Below are 26,949 nucleotides of genomic sequence, written 5' to 3' on the forward strand. Positions count from 1 at the left end.
AAGCAAATGGGTGTGGGGGAATTGAAGTGCACGTCACCAAATGATGGCTTTCTATGGCTTTCAATGCACAAACGTTTCATCAAAGCTAAGAGTCTTACAATTGTGTGGCTTTGAGTTGTGGAGTTGATTAGGAAAGATATTGGCTTTGATTTATTCCTACTTATTTTATTTATGCCTTAAAAGAAAAGGTGAAAGGTCGACAATCAATGTATGGGGGCCTCCAATGGGGTTTGGTGTATTGGATTTTAGAGTGCTTTTTGAGGTTCAAAACTCAGCTCACCATCACATATGCTTGATTTTCTCCTTTGCTAAAGATGTGGACAGACTCAAAACTAGGTTCAGATATTTTCTTTTACATTTTCACCTTTGAAATTTCTTCAACTTTTTATTGTATATATTTTGTTGAATATATTTTTATTTTGTATGGAGGAATTTTGAGAAAAAAAAAACCACCTCTGTAAATATTTTTTTATATTTAGGAATTTATTTTACCAGATTCCGTTTTGGACGGTTGATGCTTTTGCAATTTATCTTCTGATATGTGGACCGAGTTAGATTTCGTTGCCTGTTCTATTAAAAATATTCAAATCAGGCTAACCTGAGATCGTAAAGCCCTTGTTCAAGGCCCAAATTGAATTACTAGTTAAATACTGAGACTGATATCCTCAATAACCTTAAAACATTAAAACAGAATAAACAATGTCAAACAAATAGACATAATAAATTTCTAAGTTTTATCAAGTTTGCAAGAAGAAAGGCTTATGCATCATATATAAAGCATGGTTGCTTTATATCATAAGAAATCATCCATTAAAGGGAAAATATGTTTTAATTCTTTCTTCAGCAAAAAAATGATAAACCTGTGGATAATGTACACATAATTGTTATACAGATAAATGAAGAACTGCAAACAATTCTTAACCAAGAGAGGGAACAATAGGGAAATTTGCATCAAACGTTAGCCATGATTTTCTCTCATACCAAAGATGAAATATTTGTTCATATCACAATCTTCACAATCTTTCCATGTCTTCTTCTTTCTCGATTTTTATAATATGGTTAGCAAGAAAAGGGGTTCCAGTGATGGCACCATGACAGAAAGACAAGAAAGTTATGCCATTCCCATGAACATGAACAGAGGCAGAGTCATTCGCTCTTAACAGCTCGGTAAATGTAGCGAACGAACATAAGGGAAGAACGGAAGCCTACTGTGCCAAGCATCAAGAAGAATGCATAGCACATGCAGGCATTGTAGCCGAAAACAAATGAGAACTGCAATAAGCCACTCATGCTTGACCTTGTGTAGAAGTAGATACAATAAGCAAACATAAAAATAGCGGTTGAGCCCCCACAAAACACAGATCTGCATCAAGCCAAAACACCAAGTGTTTGAAATGTTATGGCAATGCAAGGGGAATTATAGGGGGAAAAAAACGAATGAAGCACTTATTTCCAAAAATGAAGCCGAGCTACATTAGCCAGTTCCAGGAAGCAGAAAGTGGAAGGAAAAAATGGGAAAAATTCCAACAAACAACAGCACCATATGTTGTTAAAAAGACCCCCACTTTTTTGCTCCTAGACTTTGAATAGATACAACAAAACCAACAAGTTTCCCTTTTTTTTTTTGTATAGGGGCTTTTCTTGAAGAAAAATTGAAATTTTATTTGAAAGTATCTGTAATACAAGATTTCTACTAACTAAAAAAAGCCCAGCAGATTGAGATTTTGAAGCCAGTTTTAAACATTGACTAGCCCTAAACTATGTTACTTGAATTTGGATGTGAATGTTGGGCATAGGTCTGTGCTCAAAATGGGTATGTACACTTTTTTCCAAGATTCCAAGAATGGAGGACTGTCCTCAGAGGATCATATCCCAAGACCCGTGTCCAAATGTGTGTCAAAAATGTTTACTTCAAAAAAGAAATGAATTCTAAGTAACATAGGTCCTAAACACATAAAATCCTACCTGTGCATAAGAGCTGCAAACTTTCCAAAAAGGTAGGCAGCAATCAAAAATTGCATTGCAAAATCATGAGATCTGTGAGATCTCATATCATCACGAGTCCTATTAATATGAGGTAAGAAACCTAGACACTAACCTCCATAATCAACCCCATAGTTGCATTCACTGTGCATATTCATGTGTGTGAATGTCCATGCATATAAAATTGCAACATAACATACCTCCACCACCATTGATGATCTTCCACGGATAGCTGAATATATGTCAAACCAACACTTAATATTGCAGTGATCAGGATGAGGATGATGAACATAATAAACAAAATGCTGGGAAGAGTGAATATCCTGTATCCCCACAAGCTCGCATATAAATGTTGTAACTCAAGGACGATAGCACTAAATGGTAAGAAACCCCCAAGAAACATCTGGCAAGGAGTATCTCGATACCAAGGCAATGGAGGAATCTCTCTCGGGTATCTTTTAGTAGCACAAGGTGACTGAAACTCGGACCTAAAGAGGTATCCTATCACCCCACCCAACACAAGTAATGGAATGGTGAGAAAAGCATATAGGAGAACGATAACCATGATGGTGCCAAAAGGGAGTGCCGCAGTGGCCCCATAAGATACAGCAACCACATTAAGAATGGAACTAATCACAAACAAGGGACCTGCATACATGATTCCAGCCAGCAGGACACTCCTTTCCTGAAAATCCGACAGTTCTTATTTAACAAACAAGCCAAAAAGGCTCCTTTAGTGTGTGCAACATTAGATAATATTAAAAACATACCCATCCAGTTTCAGCAAACTGACAGTGGAAGGAAGCTGTAGTGTATCCAGCAACTACAGATGTCAGAGAATATAAAATGACAAGCGCAGTGCATAGTGTTCCACGATTGTAGGGATAGAGAATTCCAAGACACACCAACACAAATAAGGAGCAAACTCTGAAAGGAAACCCAACAGTGTTAAAAGGAAAACTTAAATTTTGATACTGAGAATCAATAAACTTAGCATAACACCACGAAAATCAAGAAAGGAAGAACTTTTGAATCTGATTTTATTTTAAAACTACATTCTATAACGGCAATTCTTTTAAAGTATCATAAATATGCAATAATGATTCCATAGAGAAAGCATCCAAGTTACACTTTATGAGGACAGATGCCACTGATATGAAAGTGTAAATAAGTTGTAGAAACAGAAGGCAACGTGAAGGTGCAAAAGGAAGAGGAAAAGGAAGAATATGAAGGTGAATAAGGTTTAGTTTAATTAAATATGTCATTAATCAGCAAGAGGCAGCTGATTCTAGTGCATGTATCATACAAATCGTATGTCGTTAGCCAACCACATGAAGTGGAGAAGACTTTGTTTTTTCTTGTTGTACTTATCAGAAATCAGCAAGTAATTAATAAATATGAAGAAGACGCCAAGCAGATAGGAGAAAAATAGTGAGTGGCTTACAAGGTTAGCAGCTGAGTACCCACGCCCATGACAGCACAAAACAAGGACTTATTTCGAGGATATCTAAATACATCACCATGAATATATTTCCAACCAACCTCCTTGTCATCTTCTTCATCTCCAGTTGAAAACCTGCTATTCGTGCATTGAAACTTAGCCTCAAAGTACAAAAAAGCAACTTTGTAGGTCTAAAATAAGTCAGCATTGTAAACAATAACAAAAGGCATATTACGTTCTCAAGTCATTCCTCAGACGCCGCATGAAAAGTAAAGTAAGTAATCCTATCAATAGCATAATAGTGATAACTGAGTTGATGAATGAAAACCAATGAATTTTCAGGTGGATTGGGAGGGATGAAGCCCTTGAATATCTATCCATTCTGGTATCAAAAGCAGCTGATGTGGTATTCCAGACGACTGAATAAGTGAACTGAACATCAACTCCTACATCTTCTGTTATATCAACAACCTGATTTGGGTCACCAATTGCATGTACTTCTATAATTTGGTTTCCATTATAAAGCACATCAAACTGTACATGTTTGAAAAGAAAATACTTGAGTGACTTCTTCTCAAGTGTCCAACTGTCTTCTTCAATTTTCCCAACAAAACCCCAAAATGGTAGATCATCATAGTACATCTGAAAGTAAAAATCATTAATGACAGCATCTCTAAATTTTGCAACATCATCTCCTTCAAGCTTCTTGTGACACAATGTCTCTGCAACTTTGTTCTCTCGGAAGTTCAACTTATATAGAGCAGTAGTTAGACGATCACCACTCAGAACTTCCCCAAGGGACTCCTTCTTTTTTACTACAGGGTCTGCAAACCACAAAGTGTGAACTTACAAGTAAACTCCAAACTACACAAGGTCAAAATTTGGAATAGATGAAACCTCAATGCTACCGTTTAACTTTTGTCAATAAAAAGACAACAAAACAAAAGATATAGGGGCATAGGCAGAGAAAAAGAACATTCAAGTGATAATATTGTGAGTTCCACAATGTAACTATAAATCCTAGGGCCCAGAATTTAGAAAAACTTGGTTCAGAAACTTCATCCACGGTAAATGTAGGATAATTTGATTTTTAACCAAAAATGTTAATAAATACCAAGTTCACATTACTCCAAGTTTATACCATGGAATCAGTTATGAAATTCTTTAGGGTGCATAATATCAAATTTAAGAAGCAATTCTGATGATTATTGCTAACCTGGACCACAGAACGGCAATTCGTAGTATTGGTAAGTCTCACTGCAGTACAAAAACAGTTTGAGGATAAAAAGTATGACCACAAGGAATTGGTAGCCAGAAAGGGAAATGGAAATTAGCAGTTGAGGTAAATTTTCTGCTAAGGACAAAATGTTAACTTAGGACCATAAACATTCATCTCATTCCCAAGGCAGAGTGTCCTAAGGAGTCGCTCTAGTCTAAGTTCTAGACTTCTAGTTCTACCCCCGGAGCAGTTATAAGATAACCAATCTAACATCAAAGTCTAACTGCATAATAAAAGTTCAACATTCTCAAAATTATTAATAATTTTTTATTTCTATTGTCAGTCTTATGTTCTTCAAATTTTAGTTATTTTGACCATTAATCACTAAAAGGCCTTAAAGGGATTTGAATTGATATCTCAATAACCAAAACACCAAAAAGGCTCGAGCGTTCCAGTATTGACCGGAAACTAACATAAACAACAAGGTCATTGCCTAATTATAATTCAGATCCTACCCTTCAACATGCTTTTACAAAGTAACTACTACACTTTCATAACCCAAAAATCTTTTACAGACAGTTGACTTAACAAAATGAAAATCAGACGCTAACCCATCAAAGTGTATTGATCTCCACATCAGTTTAAGCAATACCCATTTCTTAGAAACACGTAAAATACTAAATTCCTAAGAAAGAAAATTGAAACTTCAAGTAAAGATGGAGTTTTCAAAATTCAGTACCTGGGATTGTTGAGGGGACCAACTTTGTTGACAAATAAAGGGACGTGATCTCCTACATTGTAGCCGTGATTGTGTGGTGATGATGCAATGGATCGTAAATTTGTTAACAACAGCGATATAATGATTAGACTGAGTTTCAGAGCTTCCATTTTACTCATTTCTTCCCAAAGCCGGAGACTTGAGTGTCAGAGCTGGGATGGAACGGAAGCTGTTAAACGAAAGAGATTCATCCTTTATTGCTACTTTAAACGCATCGTTTACTTATAGTGCGTGGTCATCAAAACGCTGCGTCTTACTCTTTTTCTTTTTTGCTAAGTATAAATGATTGCTTTTATATTTCATGAAATTATAAATGAATATGTATTTTTTATTTAATATGAATGAATATTTGAAAATGGCCATTACAGGTGAAACGTTTTTTTTTTTAATTAAAAAACTATATTTGGATAGGATAAACTAATTCGTGTATATTTGTATGTAAATAATGTGCAAAAGTATATATTATTATTAAAGTTGTTATAAATAAAGTTTCCAATTGATAATAAGTTTTGATTTATGAGACAAATATTTTGTAAGTGTTTTTTTTGGTATTTTTCAAGTTTATTTTATTCTTTTTATTTGAAGTTTGTGGTTGTCATTATCAATAATGTTAGTTTATTAGGTTTAAATTTACATCGCCTCTTAAAAATATAATATATTTTACCATCACACATTGATAATTATTTCAATAATTTATTTAAAAATAAAATCAACATAATATATTTTTAATTAATTATTTAATTATATATTTTATTTAACATTTTCCTCTAAAGTTAAAAAACCCTAGATATCCTTAATTGAAATTTAAAAAGTAAATCCATTTGCAAAATTTCGGCATCTGAACTTAGTCTTAATGTATGATTTATTTTTAATTTTTTTATATATTAATTTTAAAGTTTATTTTAAATTAATATCTCTTCATTTTACGATTTTATTTAATTAAATTAAGTTTTAAAGCTAAAATATCAAATTTACTCAATATTGAATTTTTAAATTATAGTTTTAAAAAACATATAGTAATAATATTTACTAATTTATATTTATATGTTTTCAAATATAATAAGAATTAATTACATTTATTGATTAAAGTATAGTAAAAATAATTATAAAATTATAAAAAATGAATATTAAAAAAATAACATTAAAAACAAATTAATTTAGCAATATATACGTAATAAATAACCTGTAAAATTATTAATAATTTCATTTAAATTATAATAAATTAATATTAAAACTATAATGAATTTTTTGTATTGTTTTAATATTAAATTTTTTTAGGATAAATTTTAAATTAGTTAATATTTTAAATTTGTAATTATATTACTTTTTTCATTTCATCAATGATTTTAAACAGAAAGTAATGTCATAAAGAATATTATAAAATTAATATAAACAATTGGCTCATGCATTACACGAAAATACAAACTAATTTAAGATATAATATCTAAACATTTTAATCTAGTACAATTAAATTTGCATATTATAAATTTTATCCACTAAATAATGTATCATCTTTAACCTTTAGAGTATAATACATATTTAATTTATCTTACTCCTTATTCTATACTTTTTTTTTTCAATTTAACTTGCTTACCATTATAACATTTAAATTTTTTTTAGAGGTTGAAATTAGATCTATTCATGAGTTAGGTGCTTCATCAATCTAATTTAGACTGGGCTTGAACAGGATTTTTTTGTCTTTGGATTAAATTGAGTTAACTTGAATTTAAATTAAATGATTTTAAAAACATTTAACTAAAAATTAATTGTAAAATATAAAAATATTAATATAAAAGAATTGTTTTATTATTTTTAAGAGTAATATAATATTTTTTAGGTGAATCCTAACAAATTTTTTGGAATCAAACTTTAGCAACTAATGAATATTTCTAGTTGAGATCCTCCAATATCCGAAAGCTATAAACTTTAGCTAATATAGACCTCTTAAAAGGTGGAAGAAGAATTTTTTCAATACACAATGAAGTTAAAACTCTTAACTAGTTTCGGCTTTCGAAAGTGTAGTAGAAACAATGAAAAACACCTAAATTTTTAGGTCAAAATTAGTGTAAAAATATATTTTTTCACCCAGACACAAAAGTTGAGAAATGTACATTGAATTCAATTAAATTCTACTACTAATTTATATACCATGTTTAAATTGTGGATTTAGTCCTTCTTTAATTTAGTCAATTTTAAGCTTTATATTTTTTGAGTTTTAAATTTTCAATGTTATAACCATTAAGTTCATTTTAAAAAATCTAATGTGATAAATATATTAATTATCATATTTGTGATATCATGTTAGCTTTCTATTTTCACATATTACATACACACACAAAAAAAATTAGATAATAGATTTAGCGTTTATAGTTAGCATCAATATTGAAATTTTAAAATTCAAAAAGTGTAGAGAACAAGAATAATCCAATTGAATAACATAAACTAAGCTTGTAACTTTATGTATAATACCATTTGGGTAAAGATTGAAATTTCAAAATTTTAAAAATAAAATATTAAAATTGATTAAATTAAAGTATATGACTTAAATTCACAAAAGAATTAATAAGCATAATTTGACGTTTGAATTATGAAAAAAAGCCTTCAGCTATACAGGCTGGTTGAATGAACAAACTCCAGCTGGAGCAGCTGAAAGTACAAACACAATTTATGTTATTCCATGATTTTAAACCGTAATATGTCTTAGAAAATTCATGAAATATTTATATAACATATTATTATGGAATTCATAGTGTTGGTGTGAGAAACAAAAAAATGGTCTGTTAATGCTTTTGGTTTGGTTGGATTTGATTGTCTGTAATGTTCTCATTTGTGAACATTCTTGTTTTTTGTTTAGCACTGCCTATGCATAAATTTGAGAACCCAAGCAAAATTATGTCATTCCATCATTAACCCATAAAAATAAAAATAAAAGAGCTTGAAATTCGAAACAGTAGGTAATCAATCAGTAGGATAATTATATTAAAATAAGTTTTTCATTACCAAATTTGTCTTTATGTCTCTAAAACAACTCATAAATCTTTTATATTTTCTTTTCATCTATGGTTTGAATTAGTCCGTACAATATTAGAGGAGTGTTTTAGGTGGAAAGCGTTATAGTAAATAAATAAACGAGTTGACGCATGAATGATTGCAATTCTAAAGGAAGTGAATTTTGAGTAAAAATTTTCAGCATGATTCCAAAATTGTAAGCACGATAAGTAATACTTTTGATATCAGCAATTAAAAACCAGAACATAATCCCAAAAATTTATTTTTGAAAATTTTAAATCAATCCTTTCATTTTATTTTTCGTGAAATTTATCTCTTAATGCCTAAATAGCTCAATCAAATCATTAGCTTATTAGTTTTGAACCATATTAAAATCTTTGTAATTAATTTTTCATAAAAAAAAGAAATTTTAAAATTCAACAAATTACCACAAATATACAAGAGACTCAAATCTAGCTGAATCATTTGAAGCGTGTTAATATTTAACTTAATGTGTTTTTCAAAAAAAAAAAATTCATGTGATGATAATTAATAATAAAATCCTCTTCGCGAATCGCTCACTGATGGGATTTGAAACTCATCCTAAAAAATTCAATATCTATAAATAGAAAAGAATACCTAATAATTGTAACCGTAATCAATAAAAATTCACCATCCAAATTTTCAGCAAAAACCTGCCTCACAATGATTTCGCTGTCTGGTGTGATGACTTTCTTTGCTACTAGCTTTCTTGAGCATTGTGAAAAGTATATTTTAGGCTAGTATTTCATTTAATCCCACGGATTTATATAAGATTTTCTTTTAGTATTTTATTTAATCCCACAATTAGGATTTAATATATTGGACAATTTTTAAAAATTAATTATAAATGTATTTAATAATTATGAAAGTAATATTAAAAATAAGTAAATTTTGGAAGTAATTGTAATAATGAAACACTATAATAAATTTAACTAAATCTATCTCTGTTTTTTTATTATCATACCTAATTAAAATTAATAGTTAATGATACTAAATTTTTTTTAATAGTTAATGTAATTTTCTATATAAAAAAAAGGTGCACTATATTTACATAACAGTTACAATTTTTATTAAAAAATACAAAATATACTTTTTTTAATGATAAATCCTACAATTGTATGAATTCAAAATAAATATTAATGTCGTTGATAAATTTTTTTATTAATGTCGTTGGTGAATTATATAAGTTTTTGGGGTAAATATTTATAAATAGAATTAGAAATGAAAGAAGAGTGCCATATTTATTAATTTATAATTTTTTAATAAATTAATTAATAAAATTTAAACATTTCCTGTAGTTGAAATATTGTTATTATATAGACAGTCTGCAATATTTTAGCTTCTAGGATTACGACCAGCTTTGCTTTGATTTGTCTGTCTAGAGACAAAGTTGAAAAATTACCTTTATTTATGAAGTTTGAGTGATAAAAAGTTAAATATTTTTACATAAATTTTAGATTAGATAAAGAAAAGAATATTAACAAATTGTGTTAAATTCGATTCTAAATTTAATAACATTTAATAAAATACCAAAATCTTTTACAGAAACCTCACAAAATATGAAATTTAATCCCTCAACTTAGGGGTTTATGCGACATTTAGTCAGGAAATGAGCCTTTGAGGCCCTCCCAAATAAACAAATTTCCATTAAGGGAAAGAAATCTGAATGTAGCCATGGGTTTAGGTAATGACAGGGAAGTGGATGTTGACCCATCAACAAAGTGTGCTGATAAATGTCAAAACAATGATTTAATATACAAAATGGGTTTAGCTTGTTCTGGAGTTCTCTAATTACGGTCATCAAATTAATATTCAATGTTTGAAACTCACAGTCGTTATTATTTTTATTTTGTTATTGATGTGCAGCCCCTGATGAGGGACAGGGTCAGGTCAGGACTCTGCATTTGCAAGGACAAGTTTCCGTGTACTAAGATCAATAAAGGGTTTCACTATCTGATTCACACAAATATTTACTGTAATTTGGAAGAGGAATTGGTGTTGAAATAAAGCAAAAAGACTCCAAAATATTGTTTTTAAAGGAAGAAGAAGAAGAAAAAAGAGTAGCCATTCAATCAGATTGGTTTCTTCACATAGAAGTAGAGATAAAAGGCAGAAGAAAGTGATACCCATGAACAAAGGATATATCAAATTGTTCCAAAGGGTGAAGATCATATATACAACGAGTATTAGATAAGGACTGGACCCTTTAATTTGTTTCTATGTAGATTCACTTTGACAGGAAAAAGCTTTGATCTTTTGTCTCTTTGCCCTCTCTTTCTTTCTTTGTGTTTCACCTTAAAAAAAGTAAAACTTTAGCTCTTAAATAACCAAGTTGTAGGAACTCGGTTTTTCCATTTCCTCTGCTTTTTAAAGCCAACATTTATTTTTCTCCCCTTTCATTTTTCTGCAACATATATTTATTTTCAGCCTGTTTCTTGTTTCGAGGATGATCTAAAGAACCAAGCTTTGCATGGAGAACCATAGAATTGGAAAGACAGGTTTAACAAACTCAGGACCTTCTTCAAATTACCATCATCACGCAGTTCTTCATGGAATGAATGCTCCTATTAGTAGTAATTTCATGTATGTACTTTTCAGTAGAAATTGATGCTTTCAACATGTTTGCATTGTTAATCTCATTAAAGGGTTGTCGATTCCTATCCATCAGCCATCAAAATGGACCTGCTTTCGGTTTTGGAGAGCTAGAAGAAGCAATTGTTCCTCATGGAGTGGAACTTACAAATGATGAAGCTAAAGCACGTATGTTCCTTTCCTCTCTAATCCTTCGTTTTTATTTGTCGAAATTCTTTGTATCCGAGAGGGATTACCATTAGCAATACCGTAATGATACTGGGTCAAGACACTCTTATGGTGTGACTAACATAGAAATAAAGACCTGCCTAGCCATACCATGATCATTTGGTTGCCTTTGGCTTCAACCTCTATGGCTTTGAACATATATATATCATTCTCTGAGATTTTACTTTTATGATTGTCAGCAGCTTTATTCACAAGAAGCAGACCTTCTTCAGCTGCTCTGGAGATGTTGCCTTCTAATTGGTCATTGAGATTTCAGCAAACCCCAAGAGTAGTTTCTTAACCTCTTCTTCTCCCCCATTGATTGACCTTGTGCTTGGGATTCAAGAGTTGTATTAGATTTCTATATAAAAAGAACTTGCTTGGCTGTGAACCAGTTCCTAACTTATTTTTCTTGTGAGAAGAGAGGGTTTAAAAGAATTATTTTCTGGGATTATTCCCTTGACTCCCACTATCTCACCTGGGAAACTTTGGCTCAAACCAGGGAAGTTGGAATTCAAGAGGGGAAAGCACTGACTCAGTATCATCATCAGCAGTGAACACTCTCCCAAGCAACCAGCTGCAACCAGAATCTCCTATCAGTCAAAAGGCATCTTCTTCTGCAGATCATCATCAACTTTTCAACCACAAGCCTCTGCAACAACAGCGGCTAGAGATGGCAAGTGATATCTCATCACTGAATCAATCAGCTGCACAAGAAAAGGTGCTTAAAACTATAGTTTCATGCTTAATAGTTAATACTACTAATAATCTCCCCCCCACCAATTCAGGAATCTTTTTTTCTTTTTTTGTTATTGTTACTGTTTTTATCCTTTTCTCTCTCTTTCTCTAAGCATATTTTTGTAATAAACAAAGGCACAGATCCCAATACAGAGAATCAAAGGGTTACAGTTTTCCTGAGTCCTGAACGATTTTCTGATGAATATCTGACATGAAAATTAGAGAGAGCAGAGCTGTACAACCCATTGGAAACCAAAGAGAGAATCTGCACTCACTTTTCTTTTCTTTTTTTAACTATAAAACCATCTCTCAATCTCAGTCCCTATATCTCACAAACAAACTTCATGTTTACATGCTCTACAAATCTGTCTTGAAAGTCTTGTCCTGGAATTAGGGGGTAAAAAAAGAGAGAAGAAAACCTACGCCCAAGACAAACCTAAAATTGAAATGACAGATTTTGATGATTTAATTTGCTACCCTTATCATGTTCATGAATACCTGCAGTTACAAGAACAAGAATCACATAACAATCAGCAATCAGCAACTCTTCCCAGAAACTTTGTGAGATCTCTCTAATTATTATAATTTTCTTCTTCCAAATATTCTATAGTAGTTACTAGCATCTTTGTTAATTATGTTTATATATATATGAAAAATTCTTTTTTATAGTTTCCCAGCTTACCAACTGCCAAATGCTCTCATTTTCCTGGCCAGCTTCTTTCTATTCTTGATAAGAATCTTTTAAACCACCGACTACCGCTTCTCTTTATCACTTTTATCCATTTTTTTCATTTATTATAAAATTATTTTAAACGGGTATAATTTCCCTTCATTTATCCATCTGTTAGTAATACATACACTTTTTCATAATGTTGCAGGGAAGAGGTTCATCTTCTTCTGACAAACAGCTAGATGCTAAGGTACCCAAACAATAAAATAAAAAACCCCAATCTTCTTTTTGTTCTTAATACTTCTAACAATGAGTTAAATATGTTTCATATTGTTTCTTTATTTCAGACACTAAGACGTTTAGCTCAAAACAGAGAAGCTGCAAGAAAAAGCCGTCTTAGAAAGAAGGTTATATAACATGGAAAAAGATGACATGCGGAAACATTTGCATGTGTTTTTTTTTAAATAATTTTTTGTTAAGGTGACTGTAAACTAATTAAGAAACTAGTTTTGTTTTGATATTGTTAAACAGGCTTACGTTCAGCAACTAGAATCAAGTAGAATAAAGCTAGCTCAACTTGAACAAGATCTGCAGAGAACAAGATCCCGGGTTTTCTTTTGTTTTTTACTACTTCCTTTTTTCTCTTTTCTAATTCCTATGATTGTGGGCTTATATATATGAGCTTAGATCTCTGGGTTTTGGGTGATAGGGATTTTTCGTGGGTGGGTGTGCTGCTGCTTTCGGAAATATCAGCTCAGGTAAGTTTCTAAGAAGATTAGTTAATTTTGTGCTATTCTTTTACCAAAAAAGGACTTTATCATTTACGTCCTTACTATAATTTTGCCCCATATTTTAATATGATTATTTTATTAATTTAATGGCAATTTTCACAACTTTTACTTTATGGTTGCAATTTATTTTCAATTACTCAAAGTTTTAGTCGATTTTGGAAATTTGTTAAAGAAAACTGATCTGATTTAATTTAACTGTTCCATCAAAAACTAAGACAATCCTCTTTTATGAAACACAAAGAACTCAAAGTTGGGGTTGTCTTCGTGTAGGAGCTGCAAGGTTTGACATGGAATATTCAAGATGGTTAGAAGATGATCACAGGCACTTGTCGGAGCTTAGAACTGGGTTACATGCTCACCTTCCCGACACCGATCTTCAGACCATCGTCGACGGTTACATTTCACATTATGATAAACTTTTCCGGTTGAAAGAAGCAGCTGCAAAATCCGATGTTTTACACCTTATAACCGGGATGTGGATGACGCCGGTGGAGCGCTGCTTTGTTTGGATAGGTGATTTTAGGCCCTCTGAGCTCATCAAGGTTTGAACTTCCCAAATCTACTCTTTTTTTTTTAATATCTTCCACGTAAATTAAGATTCTTTAATTAACAATGCATATTTGCTAAAATGGGTTGGGGAATAACTGGTCAGATGCTAGTATCACAACTAGACCCATTAACAGAACATCAAGTGATGGGGATTTGCAATCTCCAACATTCTTCACAACAAGCAGAAGAGGCACTCACCCTAGGCCTTGAACAGCTCTACCACTCTCTAATCGACTCCATTGCTGGTGGTCCGGTCATCCACGAAATGCAACAAATGGCTGTTGCCTTAAGCAAGCTTGCCAATCTCGAAGGCTTCCTTCACCAGGTATTTCCTACTCATATTACCACCACTAAACCCTATGTTGCCCGCACACGAGAGTGCAAGTACACGATATTCTATTACGTAGTTCAATTGCTCCTTTATTGTCCATTTCATTTCATTTATTTATTTTGTTTTGAAGATATTTCATTTTAGTTTTTATAATAATAACACATATACAATAATATATTATACGTCACATCTTTCTTCATTTGCGCCGCAACTTTTTGCTATATATGCGGGAAAGGTGAAGAATTTAATCGCTTACATTGTATGTATTCATTTAAATTTGGCCGATTAATTATTATGGATTTCGTTTTGACATCAGTGTTCATATATACGGGTGAAAATTTTTATTTAATAAATTTATTTATAAATATAAAATTAACTTCTGGCCGAAAAGATAAAGTTAAAATATTAAAAGTCAAGTATTTTAAGTTTAAATTTTATTATATAAATAATTTTTAGAATTTATATAAAAGTATTTTAAAATATTTTAGTGATAATATTTTGTAAAAAAATTAATTTTTGATAATATTTTAATCAAATTCAAAGAGTGATATCAATTTAAATAAACACTTAAAAAAATAGTAAATATAGATGAATTTAGAGTAATATTTAATGGATTTTGAATTTAAATTTCAATATATTTAGTTCCGTGGATTACGTTATTTTTATATAAAAAAATTATGGTTTTATGTTTTTTTTTCCTTTAATTAAACTGCCTAATTACTCTTTGCCACGTCTATGGCGATGCCCTCTTTCTGTTTTGTTTGTATTTTATGGGTAATTATACATGTAAAAGAAGCTCATTGATAATGATATCTGTTGAAAGCTATGGATTTGATGATTTCCTTTTTAATCTATAAATATTTCTATCAAAAAGTGGTTTGATAGTGATGTATGTATGATGAAATAAAAACCCTCCTTTTAGCAATTTTTTTTATGATTGGCTGAAATTTTGAAGAGGAATGTATAGATTCGCAATACTGAATTAGGTAAATATACATTTTGGTATCTGAATTTGGTCATAATGTTCAATTTGGTACTTAGGATTTTTTTTAGGTTTAATTAGGTACCTAATTAAACTTGGCCTAAGGTTCAATTTGGTACTTAAAATTTTTTTTAATCCAATTAGGTACTTGAGCTGGCTTTTTGGTTTAAATTGATTCAAATAACGAAGTACTAATTTGGATTAAAAAGTCAAATTCATATGCCAATTTGAACCAAAAAATTAAATTCAGGTGTCTAACTAGATCAAAATAAATTTTAAGTACCAAATTGAATATTAAAGTCAAATTTAAGTACACCTAAAATGAAATTCAAGTAAAAAAATTTATATTTAGCCAACTAAACTCATTGATTAGTATTTTTAAAAAGATACAAAATTTTAAATCTTCGTGCAATTGAATTGGCATGTATATCTTCTGGCATTGCGGTAAGAGCTCTTTAAATTTTGTTGGTTGTGCATTTTTTTTCTTCGGTTGGATGGACGACTTAATCTTGCTCATTTATTCCATTTTTGTTTGATTTAATGAATTAAACTAGCTCATAACTGTAGGCTGATAATTTAAGACAGCAAATTCTTCACCAATTGCCTCGGATATTGACCGTTAGACAAACAGCTCGATGTTTTTTGGTGATCGGAGAGTATAATCAACGATTACGAGTACTTAGTTCTCTTTGGACACCCCATGGACCTCCTGAGTAAGATCTTATTTTTATTATCATTTATTTAATATTCAAAGAATAGGAAGGAAAAGTTTTTTAAGGGACCGAAATTAAATTATATTCTAGTTTATAATTTTTAGATAATTAAATCAAATTTTTATTATTTTTAAAAAAATTAAAGTATAATTTTATTTTATTAAAATTTAAAATTTTAAAATTTTTAAAGGATGTATATATATAATTTTTTACTTTAAGGGGCGGAACGACGCAAGTCACCCTGCGCCCGTGAAATTAATATAGAACGATTCATGGTTTTCTTGACATCCAAAATATTAACTTGATTTTGTGTATGTTTCTTTTCCCTTTACTATAATTTAATTTATGTGTAATTAAATGTAATATTGTTACTCTTTTTATCATTTCAAATGATGTAGGGTCTTGATCAGTGATGACCATTCATGCCAAACAACAGACTTGCAGATGGTGCAACAATCACAGAATCATTTCTCAAACTTTTGATGAAAAAAGAAAAGAAAAGAAATGGAGATTCCAATTAGGCAGCCAATAAATAAGCAGTAAGAGTCATGTAAATTGACAAGGAACATGCCATATGTAGGCATGCAAAATGAAAATTTATGAAAGCTACTTAATTTAGATGAGGTAAGTTTTTAAATCCTTTGTAAAAATTAATTTTAATGTGCATTATGGAACTATTTTTTATTATTTTATTTATTTTTAATGATGTATACAATATAATATAGCACTATTGCTCAATGGCTCTTAAATGATGTAAAAGGCTAAAAATTAAAGGGAGAAAAAGGATTGAGCGAGAGAAAGAGAGAACGGCGGAACGTGTTGTCTTCTTGAAATGACTTCACATTATCCCAAAACAACATTATTATTAATCAATTCCTTCAATAAAAGTACGGTGGGAAACAAGTAAAGCAATAGGGAAATGTGTTCAATAGAAGCTTTAGCAATAAAGATAAAAGTTGAGATTTTAAAGTGTTTACTAGATTTCCTTAGTTATATTTAATAACAACTATTTAAATATGTTTTATATTTTAGGCAAATAATTAAAACTAAATTAAATAATATATTATATTATATAAATATTTTTTTTTATTTTATTCAACAACAAAATACCAAATAATAAAAACATGTCATGTGACAGGTTTTTATTGACATTTTATATGTAAGGTAAAATGAGATGAATTTGATATTTTAATTTTTATATTTGACAAAAAATTCTAAGTACTTAAGTAAAAAAAAATGGCATGGCCTGATGGCTAAATTTATAGTGAAACGTTATGCAGTTTGAGATAAATTGAAATTGACAAAAATATAATAGATGAAATCAAAACATGATTTGATGTTAATGAATGCAAAAATTATAACATTAAAATTAAATTAATTAAGTAATATAATATTTTCTCTAAATTTCAATTACTAAGAAGAATTATTTAAATAATTAAAAATTAAATAATTATAGATTAAAGAACACGTACACATAATTTTTCTTTAAATTAAATCACGATAGTAGATTAAACATAACATTAAATAGTTAATGCATTATTTAAAGACAAGATAAATAACACAAATATATAAAATAAACCTATGAAATATTTTATCCTTAAAAATAACACAAATAAATTTTCTTTCTTTCTTTATTTCCCTTTTTTTCCTTCTCTTTCTTCCTTCACCCCATCGTCCACATGCCATAATAAAAGAGAAAAAGACAGGTGTCAAAAGCTCGAGGTCTTATATCTAAAACTTACGTTTTCTCTTTTTATATATAATTATAGATGTTTTTTAAATTTATTTTAAAGTTTAAATACATTTTTTATTATCAATAAAAAATATTATGAAAGTTTATATATTAAGAATAAGATTGTATTTTGATCTTTCTATTAAAAAGTAATTAAATTAATCTTTAAAAATTAGACTAAAGGATAAATTTGTCATTTCTTTTAAAATTTTATACAGTTAAAAATTAGCATGATTGATATAATAACTATACTATTACATGTAACATGTAATGTGTACCTCCTATTAACATACAAAAACCTGTTTTAAATCGTAAAAATGAATAAAATTTTTAATAAAATGATAAATTTATTTTTCAATATAAGATATAGGAACTAATTATCTATTTTTTTTAGGGATAAGAGCAAAATGTAATTTTTTTTCATAATATTTTTACCTTCCTTTATAATCATTCTTCGATTCTTATCTTAATTGTATGTATAATGTTGTAGTTCAGCGTAGAAATCTAATATCGAGGGCCCCCAAGTTCATTGGAACCACCAAAGTTTTCCATTGTATCTAATTCTGTTTAGTTACAAGTCTGCAAAATCAATGGCTTCATATTCATTATATTGCAGAACTAAGGAGAGTTCAATAAACACAATTCCAAGAAAATTTGTTTTCCTATATATGTTGAATTTTAATTATTTGGGACATAAATCTGAGGCCTCTTTTATGTCTGTATCCATATTGCAGGTTAAGAATGAATCAGGTAAGAAGGTTGAAACCTAGATGTAGCATTTTGGGTCTCCCAGCTCTCAAATTCCAGGTGTCAGTCCAGGAAGATTAGGAGGTGCCAAGTAGTACAAGGCAAAAAACATTGGATCTGAAACGATTAGACTGTATACATCAGTTATTGCATGTAATAAAGAGAATGAAGCAAAAGCCAGAAAGTACTTGTTGAATCATGTAAAGATTAGAGTATTGGACTACCACCTGTCGACGGTTTAGGCTGTGAAAAATACCCATTTAGACACGTGGCTTGATATCCTTTGCATGAAAACAGATGTTTTGTTCTGGGGAAGACAGAACATCTTAGAGACTTGCAAGAATTCCATGTATGTCATTGTGTCATTATATAGTACAAGACTTCCTAGTCTTAGAAAAGAGTGCCAAATTAATGGATTTTGCTTCTCATGTTTTGTAGGAAAACCCATACAGGCTGCCGTTGCTAAGCCTCTAGTTTCTTTCACATTTGAATCTTCACTCGTCTTTGTTTAGAATCTGTAGCTTTGGTATTGAGGGTAAAAAGGAAGGAAAATCATGAAGGTTTGTAGCAGATTTTATTGTTTTGAAGTGTCATAATGATAGGTCTAATAGATGTTTTAACCTTTTTTGTTTTTCTTCTAAAAATTTGTGAAGCTTCATGAAAAGAGGTCTCATTCTCATGCACACGGAACTGGTGATGAAGAGAAAATCATGACAAGAAAGCAGAAAGCAGACCAGTTGAAAAGCAATGAAGGAAATGAATCTCCAAAGAAACCCAAGGTGGAGGCTGATAATGATCAACATAATGGAAAAACTACAACTGAGGTGGCTAAAGAGTTTGAGGAGTTTTGTAAATCTGTGAGGGAGCACTTATCTGTTGCACAAATGAGGGAAATCCTTGAAGCTAATGGCCAGGATTCATCTGGTTCTGATGCTTCTGTTGTCATCAAATGGTTAGTCTCTATTCTATCACTGTTTTTGCTTTCATTACATGCGAACAGTTTCAGCAATCAAATCACATGCATTCCTATTGGCAGCCTCGATATGCTGTTCTATGGACCATTGGAGAAGTGCCAAATCTGCAATGGGGATTTGGAGTTTGATGGCAACCGCTATTCATGCAAGGGAACTTACAGTGAGTGGTCCTCTTGTGTATACAAAACAAGAAGTCCAGCAAGGAAGCAAGAACCATTCAAATTGCCTGATTCTGTCCTGAATTCACCTGTTGCTGAAGTAAATTTTACTGAATGATTCTCCTTGGTTTCTATTATACAAATTTTAGTCCAAGTCTACTAAGCTTTATCTTTTTTTTCTTCCTATAGTTGGTAAAGAAGTACGAGGATCCAAAACTCCGGCCTCACCGATATGTAGGGGTCACTGACAAACCTTTCTTGGGAATGATGATTTCCCTGATGGGCCGGCTTAGTCGCACACATGTATGTGAAAATGTCTTCAGTTCTATATATTGCTGAACCTTATAGTCTTTGTTCTTTGACTGAATGGGCTAAGACCCTTCATGTTGCAACTCTTCTGATGCAGCAATACTGGAAAACCAAGATAGAGAAACATGGAGGGACAGTCTCCAACTCAGTCATTGGTAGTTGTTTACATCATTGCAGAGTTTCAGATCTTATGGTTCCTTCTCTTGTTCTCTTGTTTATTGCTTTGATAAAATGCTTTTGTAAAACTCTGGGGGCAGGTGTAACTTGCTTGGTTGCTTCTCCTGCTGAACGAGAGCGTGGGGGCTCATCCAAACTGGTAGAAGCAATGTGAGTAGACATAAATACATAGACATATCTTGATACTCAGTTGATCCTCTCTTATATGTAAGAAGCTCTTTTTAATGGCACAAAAATCTGACATTCTATTAGCTGAGAAGATTTTAGGCATTGAAGTCTTTAGTTAAATGGCTATGGATGGAACATTTCAGGGAAAGAGGGGTACGAGTGGTGAGTGAAGCTTGGTTACTTGACAGCATTGAGAAGCAAGAAGCACAGCCATTAGAAGCTTATGACATAGTTACAGATCTTGCTGTTGATGGCAAAGGAATTCCATGGGATAAACAAGTTCCTGAAGAACATGCAATCGAATCACTTTCAGCTGAAGTATGCCCTTTCCTCTAAGAAATTTGAGGATACTTTAAAAAAAAAAGATCAAACCAAATAAATTGTTTTTCCGTGATTTAATTGCTTGCAGCTCAAGTTGTATGGAAAAAGAGGAGTCTACAAGGATACCAGATTGCAAGAGCAAGGTGGCCAAATATTTGAGGAAGATGGGATATTATACAACTGTGTCTTTTCGCTTTGCGACCAAGGAGGAGCCATTAATGAGTAATCCAATGAGTTCTTTTATCGAGTCTGGATTGATACTACCAATCAGTAGCTCTATTGCAGTTACTGATTTCCAAGTTTCATTTGTATAGGTATTGCATTATGCAACTGGTCAAAGTACCAGATAGTAACCTCCACTTGTACTACAAGAAAGGGAGAGTAGGGGATGATCCTAATGCCCAGGAGCGGCTCGAGGAATGGAAGGACGTAGATGGTGCTGTGGAGGAGTTTGTTAGGCTGTTTGAGGAAGTAACAGGAAACGAATTTGAGCCATGGGAAAGGGAGAAGAAGTTTCAGAAGAAGCCACTGAAATTTTATCCCATAGACATGGTAAAAAAAAAAAAAAATCTTGTTCCTCTCCAATTGTATTGGAGTATTTTTTTTTCTTTTCACATGATTTTTGTTCCTAATCAGTTTCCCTGTATTGATAAGGATGATGGGGTTGATGTGAGATGTGGAGGACTTGGCCTGCGACAGCTAGGTGTTGCAGCAGCACATTGTAAACTTGAACCGATGGTTGCGAATTTCATGAAGGTTCTTTGCAGTCAGGAGATTTACAAGTATGCTTCTTTCAACTATGGCCATTAATCTGTGTTCTTTACCAATATCTGAGTTAATCGGCCACGCTGGACAGGTATGCGCTGATGGAGATGGATTTAGATGCCCCTGATTTACCAATGGGGATGCTCTCTAATGTTCATTTGGAAAGATGTAAGAGCCCATTATTTTGCTCTTCATCTTTTTCTTTTTTCTTTTTATATACTTCCATATCTATAATGTCATGAATTAAACCAGGTGAAGAGGTTCTACAAGAGTTTATAGAAAAAGTGAAATCAATGAAAGAATCTGGACCTAAAGCAGAGGCAGTTTGGTCAGACTTTAGCCAAAGATGGTTCACTCTGATGCATTCTTCCAGGCCCTTCATCTTCAGGGACTATCAAGAGCTTGCAGATCATGTAGAACCTCGTAGTTCAACCTAAATACCAGCCCTTTTTTAAGACTTATTACTAAACCAGGGCTTGAATTTTGTAGGCTGCAGCATCATTCGAGTGTGTTCGAGACATTGTTGTGGCATCCCATATGATTGGACATATGGGTGATGATACTCTTGATGACCCATTGTCTGATAGATACAAGAAAATAGGATGCTCAATTTCTCCACTGGATAAAGATTCCGAGGACTACAAGATGATCCTCAATTATGTGGAAAAAACTTATGAACCTGTCAAGCTTGCAGACATTGTAAGTCACATCCTCAGGATTTGCATATTTTAGCTCAAATTTGATTTTTCATTTTTACCCGCTAGCAAAGCCTTATATAGTTGTAAAATTTTGGTCAGGAATATGGGATCTCAGTTGAGAACATCTTCAATGTGGAAACTAAGGAAGGCCCCTCGTTTGATGAAGTAAAAAAGCTGCCAAACAAGAGACTCCTGTGGTGCGGTAAGGAAAGCCTGGCCTTCAATCCTCTTATCCTTCCGAAAGTTCTCTTCAGTAAGTCTCTGAGTGAGTGATCATGCTCTCATTTGATGTATTCTTCCAGGTACTCGGAGCTCGAACCTGTTAAGGCATTTGCATAAAGGCTTCCTGCCAGCAAGCTGTTCTCTATCAGTTCCAGGATATATGGTAAAATGAACAGCCGGTTTCTCCTGATATTTAGGTTTAAATGCTATTCACACGATTGAAACTCCAAGTTTCTGTGACAGTTCGGGAAGGGCATAGTTTGTTCTGATGCTGCAGCAGAAGCTGCCAGGTATGGCTTCACTGCTGTAGACAGGCCTGAAGGGTTCTTGGTTCTCGCTGTGTTTTCACAAGGTGAAGAAATTATGGAGCTCAAGAACCCACCGGAGGTATAACTCCCATTCTATGTTTCTGATTCCACTTCATTCCATTACTACTTTAGTCATGAAATCCTGAATTTGTTAACCCTCACTAAACAACACAGGATACTAAGCCATTGGAAGAGAAGAAAGTGTGTGTGAAGGGACTGGGGAGAAAGAAACCAGATGAATCAGAATATATAGATTGGAAAGATGATATCAAAGTCCCTTGTGGCCGTTTGATCCCCTCAGAACACCAGGATAGCCCTCTCGAGTATAATGAATACACAGTCTATGATCCCAAACAGGTGTGTCTCGGGAGATTCTTTTTTATCAGTAAAAACTGTTTGGAACCCCGCTAAAATTATGTTTTCCTGACAACAGGTGAGCATGAGGTTCTTGGTCGGAGTGAAGTTTGAAGAAAAGGATACAGTGATGGACGCCCAGGATTGAAGGAGGGGAATTCGAGATAGGGTTTTCTGATCGTTTTTGTATAGTTTCACTGGACTTTTGGAATATGGGATGGTGGGGAAGATGGTTGTTGAAGTATGGGGGGACGTGGTCATGTAAAGGGATGTTCATGTCTTTTGTTGTACATAATCATCTCAAACATCTCTGATGATAAGAGGCAGATAAAGATACAGTAAAAACTTCCCCTATATTTGAATCTGTTTTCACAGTTAAACCACTTTTGTGCCTACAATCAAGAAACAGATGATTGCTTACAATTCAAGTTTAAATCCCCTCTAGACATCAAAACCTTTTCTTTTTTTTTTTTGTTGCATTTACTTTGCCGGTCTTATAATAACAAGGATCCGACAAAATCGTACAAACAAGAAGCAAATGTGGTCTGATAGTAGATGGGAAGCAGCAAGCAATATAGGGTTAGTTCTATAGAGCAGATAAAAGGACAGAGTTGTCTTGAAAGCGAAGTAGATAGAAAATCATGCTAAAAAATCCTAAAAATCAGATGTTACTTCTCGACATTAATTACCTGCTATCACTCATTATATGCAACAAAAAGAAAGTGTGATTATCTCAAGGAAGGTATGTTTAAGAGACTCCTATTTATAACATAGACAAATATAAATGTATGAAGTGATTCAAGGTGAATTTTTTCTACATAGATATATGCTCCGGAAACGAAAACTTTCAAAATGGGGGAAAATCAGTTTAAACAAAAAGCAAATGAAGAATTCAAAGCTTCACATTTTCAGTTCCATTTTTACACTTGAAATGACCCCAACCTACCTTCGATAGTTTAAGGCCGGAATATGAAGCAAAGATCTTCATCATTTGTGCTCTTTTGTGGATAACTACAGATACAACATGAATACAACAATTTAATCTTTGACCAAAGAACAAGTACAAAATAAAAATGGATTCGAATCAGCAAGAAACAATCGCAGGATGGACCCTTGAAAACGGATGCTTTACTTGGTCGTGATACAATGCATATTCAGGCGAAATCAGAGATAAGATTACCACAGCCGAAATCATAGATAGATTACCACAGGTGGGAACCTGAACCTATCCGAAATGAAGGGTATTGCCTGTGGATTCTTCACCAGATCATGGTAGAATGCATACTCCGCTTTGTAGTCATGTAACCGGAGCTCAGACTTCTGATTAGTATGGTAGTGATGCTTTGCAGAAGTTGATTTGCCAAAGCCAAATATACTGACTTTGTCACAAATTCCCAATGCCAGCATAACAGCTTGCATCCCAGAGGAGTAATGAAACATAGAACCATCATGTGTAGAAGCCCATTCTCCCAATGCCTTCCTGGTCTCCTCCACAAATCGTTTAGCCGAATAATACTTCACAATCCTAGCACATAACACATCAAAACGAGGATCTGTAATCAACAAAGGTGCCTTGTGAGACGAATTGCAGACTGTATAGTCCATGAAATGAACTGGTTGACAAATGTACATAATCATAGGAACATTCCTTCCATAAGGATGACAAAAGCAACCTTCCCTCCTAGCACAAAGATGCAGTATATTGCTATTTACAAAGGAAATGCTTGTTTTTGATCCCACATTCTCTTCAAACTTCTCAGTTCTAGCATTATTCAGTCTAATCACAATCTCATGACCATCAATCAGTTCCCCATAATCACGGTTCAGCAATATCCCACTGTTCCCCACAACAGCACAAGATTTATACTTTCTAGCTGAACTCATCAAGCCATTGTGTCTATCAATAGGGGTCTTCACTAAGCTAACTAAATCCATCATGATCTCAGACTGGAACGTCTTTTTTCTTGCCCAAAGCTGTAAATTCCTCCTAAAATCTAACCAATACCGATAAAATTTTGGGGACCTGAGTAATACCGGTAATCCATTAGAATTTTTGGATTTGGCATCATGATGACTGAAGCTCCTCGAAGTTGCAAAGTTCCTTTGCCTTCCTTGACTAGGAAAGTCCCTTTCCAGCAGCTGCTTTATTTCAAGCTTGGATTTTGCTTCACCTATATCAATAGATGCAAACTTGAGCAAAGTGGAGTTAAAAATTTGGATTTGTGGGGGTTGGCTAAGGACCGTGGTTGACTCCAACTCAGCTGAAACAGTAAAGACACCGCGACGGGGACTGGCAATCCGACAGCTTAAGGTTGCGGTCAATGCAACAAGCATTAGAATGCTTATCAAGGGTCTGAACGACCTCTTCATGAGAAGAATCACATTGGCGGGACGATAAATGGGGTTTGCGAGGTATGGCCAAAATAAGAAAAAAGTACGGATCCTGAATAAATCTGTATCAGATTCAGATCCATCTTCAGGTTCAGTAGATTTTGGCATCCCAAATAGAGAAGAGGGGTTTAAGCACAAAAAAGAAACCATCTCATCTCAGGATTGGGTTTTACAGGAAACGAAGAAAAAATATCAGATCTACCTCATGAAAGAACAAATAATTTCTTATTTTTGAATAAAACCAGAAACAGAAAGAGGGAAAGATGAAATCTTGAAGTGGGAAATCTCACAACAAAGTGAAATGCAATTTGCAGATGAAAGCTAAAATAGGAAGGGTGCATTGTTAGATAACTTGAAATCCATTATTCCAATATGAGATAATTTTGTTATTAAGCAAAGGAATTTATAAGACAAAAGAAGAAAGGGCAAAGTTTTAAGAAATTGCAGACAGTGGATTAGATGTTTTTGTGGAATAAAAAAGCAAAGGTTAGGTGAGGGGAAAATCTTCTGCTTCTCTTCTTAGCCCATTTAGAAAGCATTGTGTTTGCGGGTTGCAACTAACTTACCCGACCCGACTCATATTTGATTAGTTAAACATCAGTTAAATCAGGTTCATTAAATTCATTCCAATTTTATATGAAGGTTTAATTACAGAATTGCTGTTCAAACTATTCCTCTTTTTCTATTTGGATATCTGGATCTTTTAATAAAAAAATTTCCATCTTATTTTACTCAAAAAAAAATACACTACCAAGTTCTTATTAGTTAGTGTTGTAAAAAAAAGCGAGAAAAAAATTAATATTTTAAGTTTTATTTTTGAAAAAAAATATACTTTTAAACACTAAAATATAAATTTTTTTAAATACCAATATTACATCTAACGAAGAAAATACAGATATTAGATTAAAAAAAGTTTAATTTAATTATAAAATAGTCTATCAAGATTTAATTAAAAGTTAAAAACCAGATTTTATATAATAATAAATATATGTATTATCTAATTAAAATTGATTATTCTAGTTTTCGATTCACATTACATTAATTAAATCAGTGCTATATCACAACTTCTCTAAATTTATTATCTCAATCAAATTTTAATTTAATTGACATTAATATTTAACAAAATAACATTTAATCAAAATAATTACGGACAGCAAAAAATAAATGTTTTATTATACAATCTATATTAGATAATAAAACTTTTTATATAATTTATTCATGAAATTTTGATTTAATTTTAATTTTTTTAAATTATTAATACAACTATTAATATAATATCATTTTATGTTTATATATTACACATGTAAATAATTATATTTATTTAATATAAAATTAAATTAATTTTTTTTTAATTTGTATGATTAAAATAAAATTAAAATTTTAAATATATATTTAAATTGTATTCAAAATTTAACATATATAACTACACTAAATTCAAATTTATATATATAATTTCACATTAAATTAAATTAAAATTAATTTACCCACAAATATTAATATAATAATTTTTACTTTTTATATAACTAAAATTCAAATCTTTACCACTTTAACTTAAGACTAATAAAAAATTATTGATATTACCTTACCATATTAACCAATTG

The 26,949-nt window shown here is 31.9% G+C and overlaps 4 protein-coding genes across 11 annotated transcripts; 2 read left to right on the top strand and 2 right to left on the bottom strand.

Moving 5' to 3' along the window:
• Positions 1 to 810: 810 nt before the first annotated feature.
• LOC107959365 (transmembrane 9 superfamily member 5) lies at positions 811 to 5,617 on the bottom strand. Of its 4 annotated transcripts, none has more exons than XM_041113145.1 (8): positions 5,383 to 5,616; positions 4,641 to 4,681; positions 3,660 to 4,248; positions 3,428 to 3,559; positions 2,754 to 2,910; positions 2,632 to 2,668; positions 2,184 to 2,484; positions 811 to 1,363 (listed from the first exon to the last, which is right to left on the bottom strand). In XM_041113145.1, exons 1-8 carry the CDS (start codon positions 5,538 to 5,540, stop codon positions 1,147 to 1,149), a joined length of 1,632 nt encoding a protein of 543 aa, XP_040969079.1. In that variant the 5' UTR covers positions 5,541 to 5,616; the 3' UTR covers positions 811 to 1,146. The 4 variants fall into 4 exon arrangements, with proteins under 4 accessions (XP_040969079.1, XP_016750895.2, XP_016750894.2 ...); XM_016895406.2 differs by having other exon boundaries at positions 3,428 to 3,562; positions 5,383 to 5,611; XM_016895405.2 differs by having other exon boundaries at positions 2,184 to 2,668; positions 5,383 to 5,617.
• Positions 5,618 to 10,368: 4,751 nt separating this feature from the next.
• Positions 10,369 to 16,716, top strand: LOC107959366 (transcription factor TGA9). Of its 4 annotated transcripts, none has more exons than XM_016895408.2 (13): positions 10,369 to 11,034; positions 11,120 to 11,211; positions 11,454 to 11,539; positions 11,753 to 11,971; positions 12,493 to 12,549; positions 12,867 to 12,908; positions 13,006 to 13,065; positions 13,190 to 13,267; positions 13,368 to 13,416; positions 13,720 to 13,991; positions 14,102 to 14,323; positions 15,879 to 16,024; positions 16,423 to 16,716. In XM_016895408.2, exons 1-13 carry the CDS (start codon positions 10,922 to 10,924, stop codon positions 16,505 to 16,507), a joined length of 1,521 nt encoding a protein of 506 aa, XP_016750897.2. In that variant the 5' UTR covers positions 10,369 to 10,921; the 3' UTR covers positions 16,508 to 16,716. The 4 variants fall into 4 exon arrangements, with proteins under 4 accessions (XP_016750897.2, XP_016750896.2, XP_040969080.1 ...); XM_016895407.2 differs by having other exon boundaries at positions 10,370 to 11,034; positions 11,451 to 11,539; XM_041113146.1 differs by lacking the exon at positions 12,493 to 12,549 and having other exon boundaries at positions 10,375 to 11,034.
• A 1,784-nt stretch (positions 16,717 to 18,500) lies between these two features.
• Positions 18,501 to 23,311, top strand: LOC107959367 (protein ADP-ribosyltransferase PARP3). 2 transcript variants are annotated; one of them, XM_016895412.2, is made up of 19 exons: positions 18,501 to 18,852; positions 18,942 to 19,063; positions 19,157 to 19,455; positions 19,540 to 19,735; positions 19,825 to 19,938; positions 20,042 to 20,099; positions 20,202 to 20,271; positions 20,433 to 20,607; positions 20,699 to 20,832; positions 20,925 to 21,162; positions 21,265 to 21,392; positions 21,467 to 21,543; positions 21,628 to 21,788; positions 21,865 to 22,074; positions 22,173 to 22,275; positions 22,376 to 22,458; positions 22,539 to 22,682; positions 22,778 to 22,960; positions 23,037 to 23,311. In XM_016895412.2, the coding sequence occupies exons 2-19, from the start codon at positions 19,058 to 19,060 to the stop codon at positions 23,103 to 23,105; spliced, it is 2,448 nt and encodes an 815-aa protein (XP_016750901.1). In that variant the 5' UTR covers positions 18,501 to 18,852; positions 18,942 to 19,057; the 3' UTR covers positions 23,106 to 23,311. The 2 variants fall into 2 exon arrangements, with proteins under 2 accessions (XP_016750901.1, XP_016750900.1); XM_016895411.2 differs by having other exon boundaries at positions 18,527 to 18,852; positions 20,006 to 20,099.
• A 491-nt stretch (positions 23,312 to 23,802) lies between these two features.
• Positions 23,803 to 26,144, bottom strand: LOC107959368 (beta-1,6-galactosyltransferase GALT29A). Its single transcript, XM_016895413.2, has one exon. The coding sequence runs from the start codon at positions 25,496 to 25,498 to the stop codon at positions 24,149 to 24,151; it is 1,350 nt and encodes a 449-aa protein (XP_016750902.1). The 5' UTR covers positions 25,499 to 26,144; the 3' UTR covers positions 23,803 to 24,148.
• Positions 26,145 to 26,949: the final 805 nt, after the last annotated feature.

Source organism: Gossypium hirsutum, chromosome A05 (genome assembly GCF_007990345.1).
Source record: "Gossypium hirsutum isolate 1008001.06 chromosome A05, Gossypium_hirsutum_v2.1, whole genome shotgun sequence".
NCBI classification, from domain to species: Eukaryota; Viridiplantae; Streptophyta; class Magnoliopsida; order Malvales; family Malvaceae; genus Gossypium; species Gossypium hirsutum.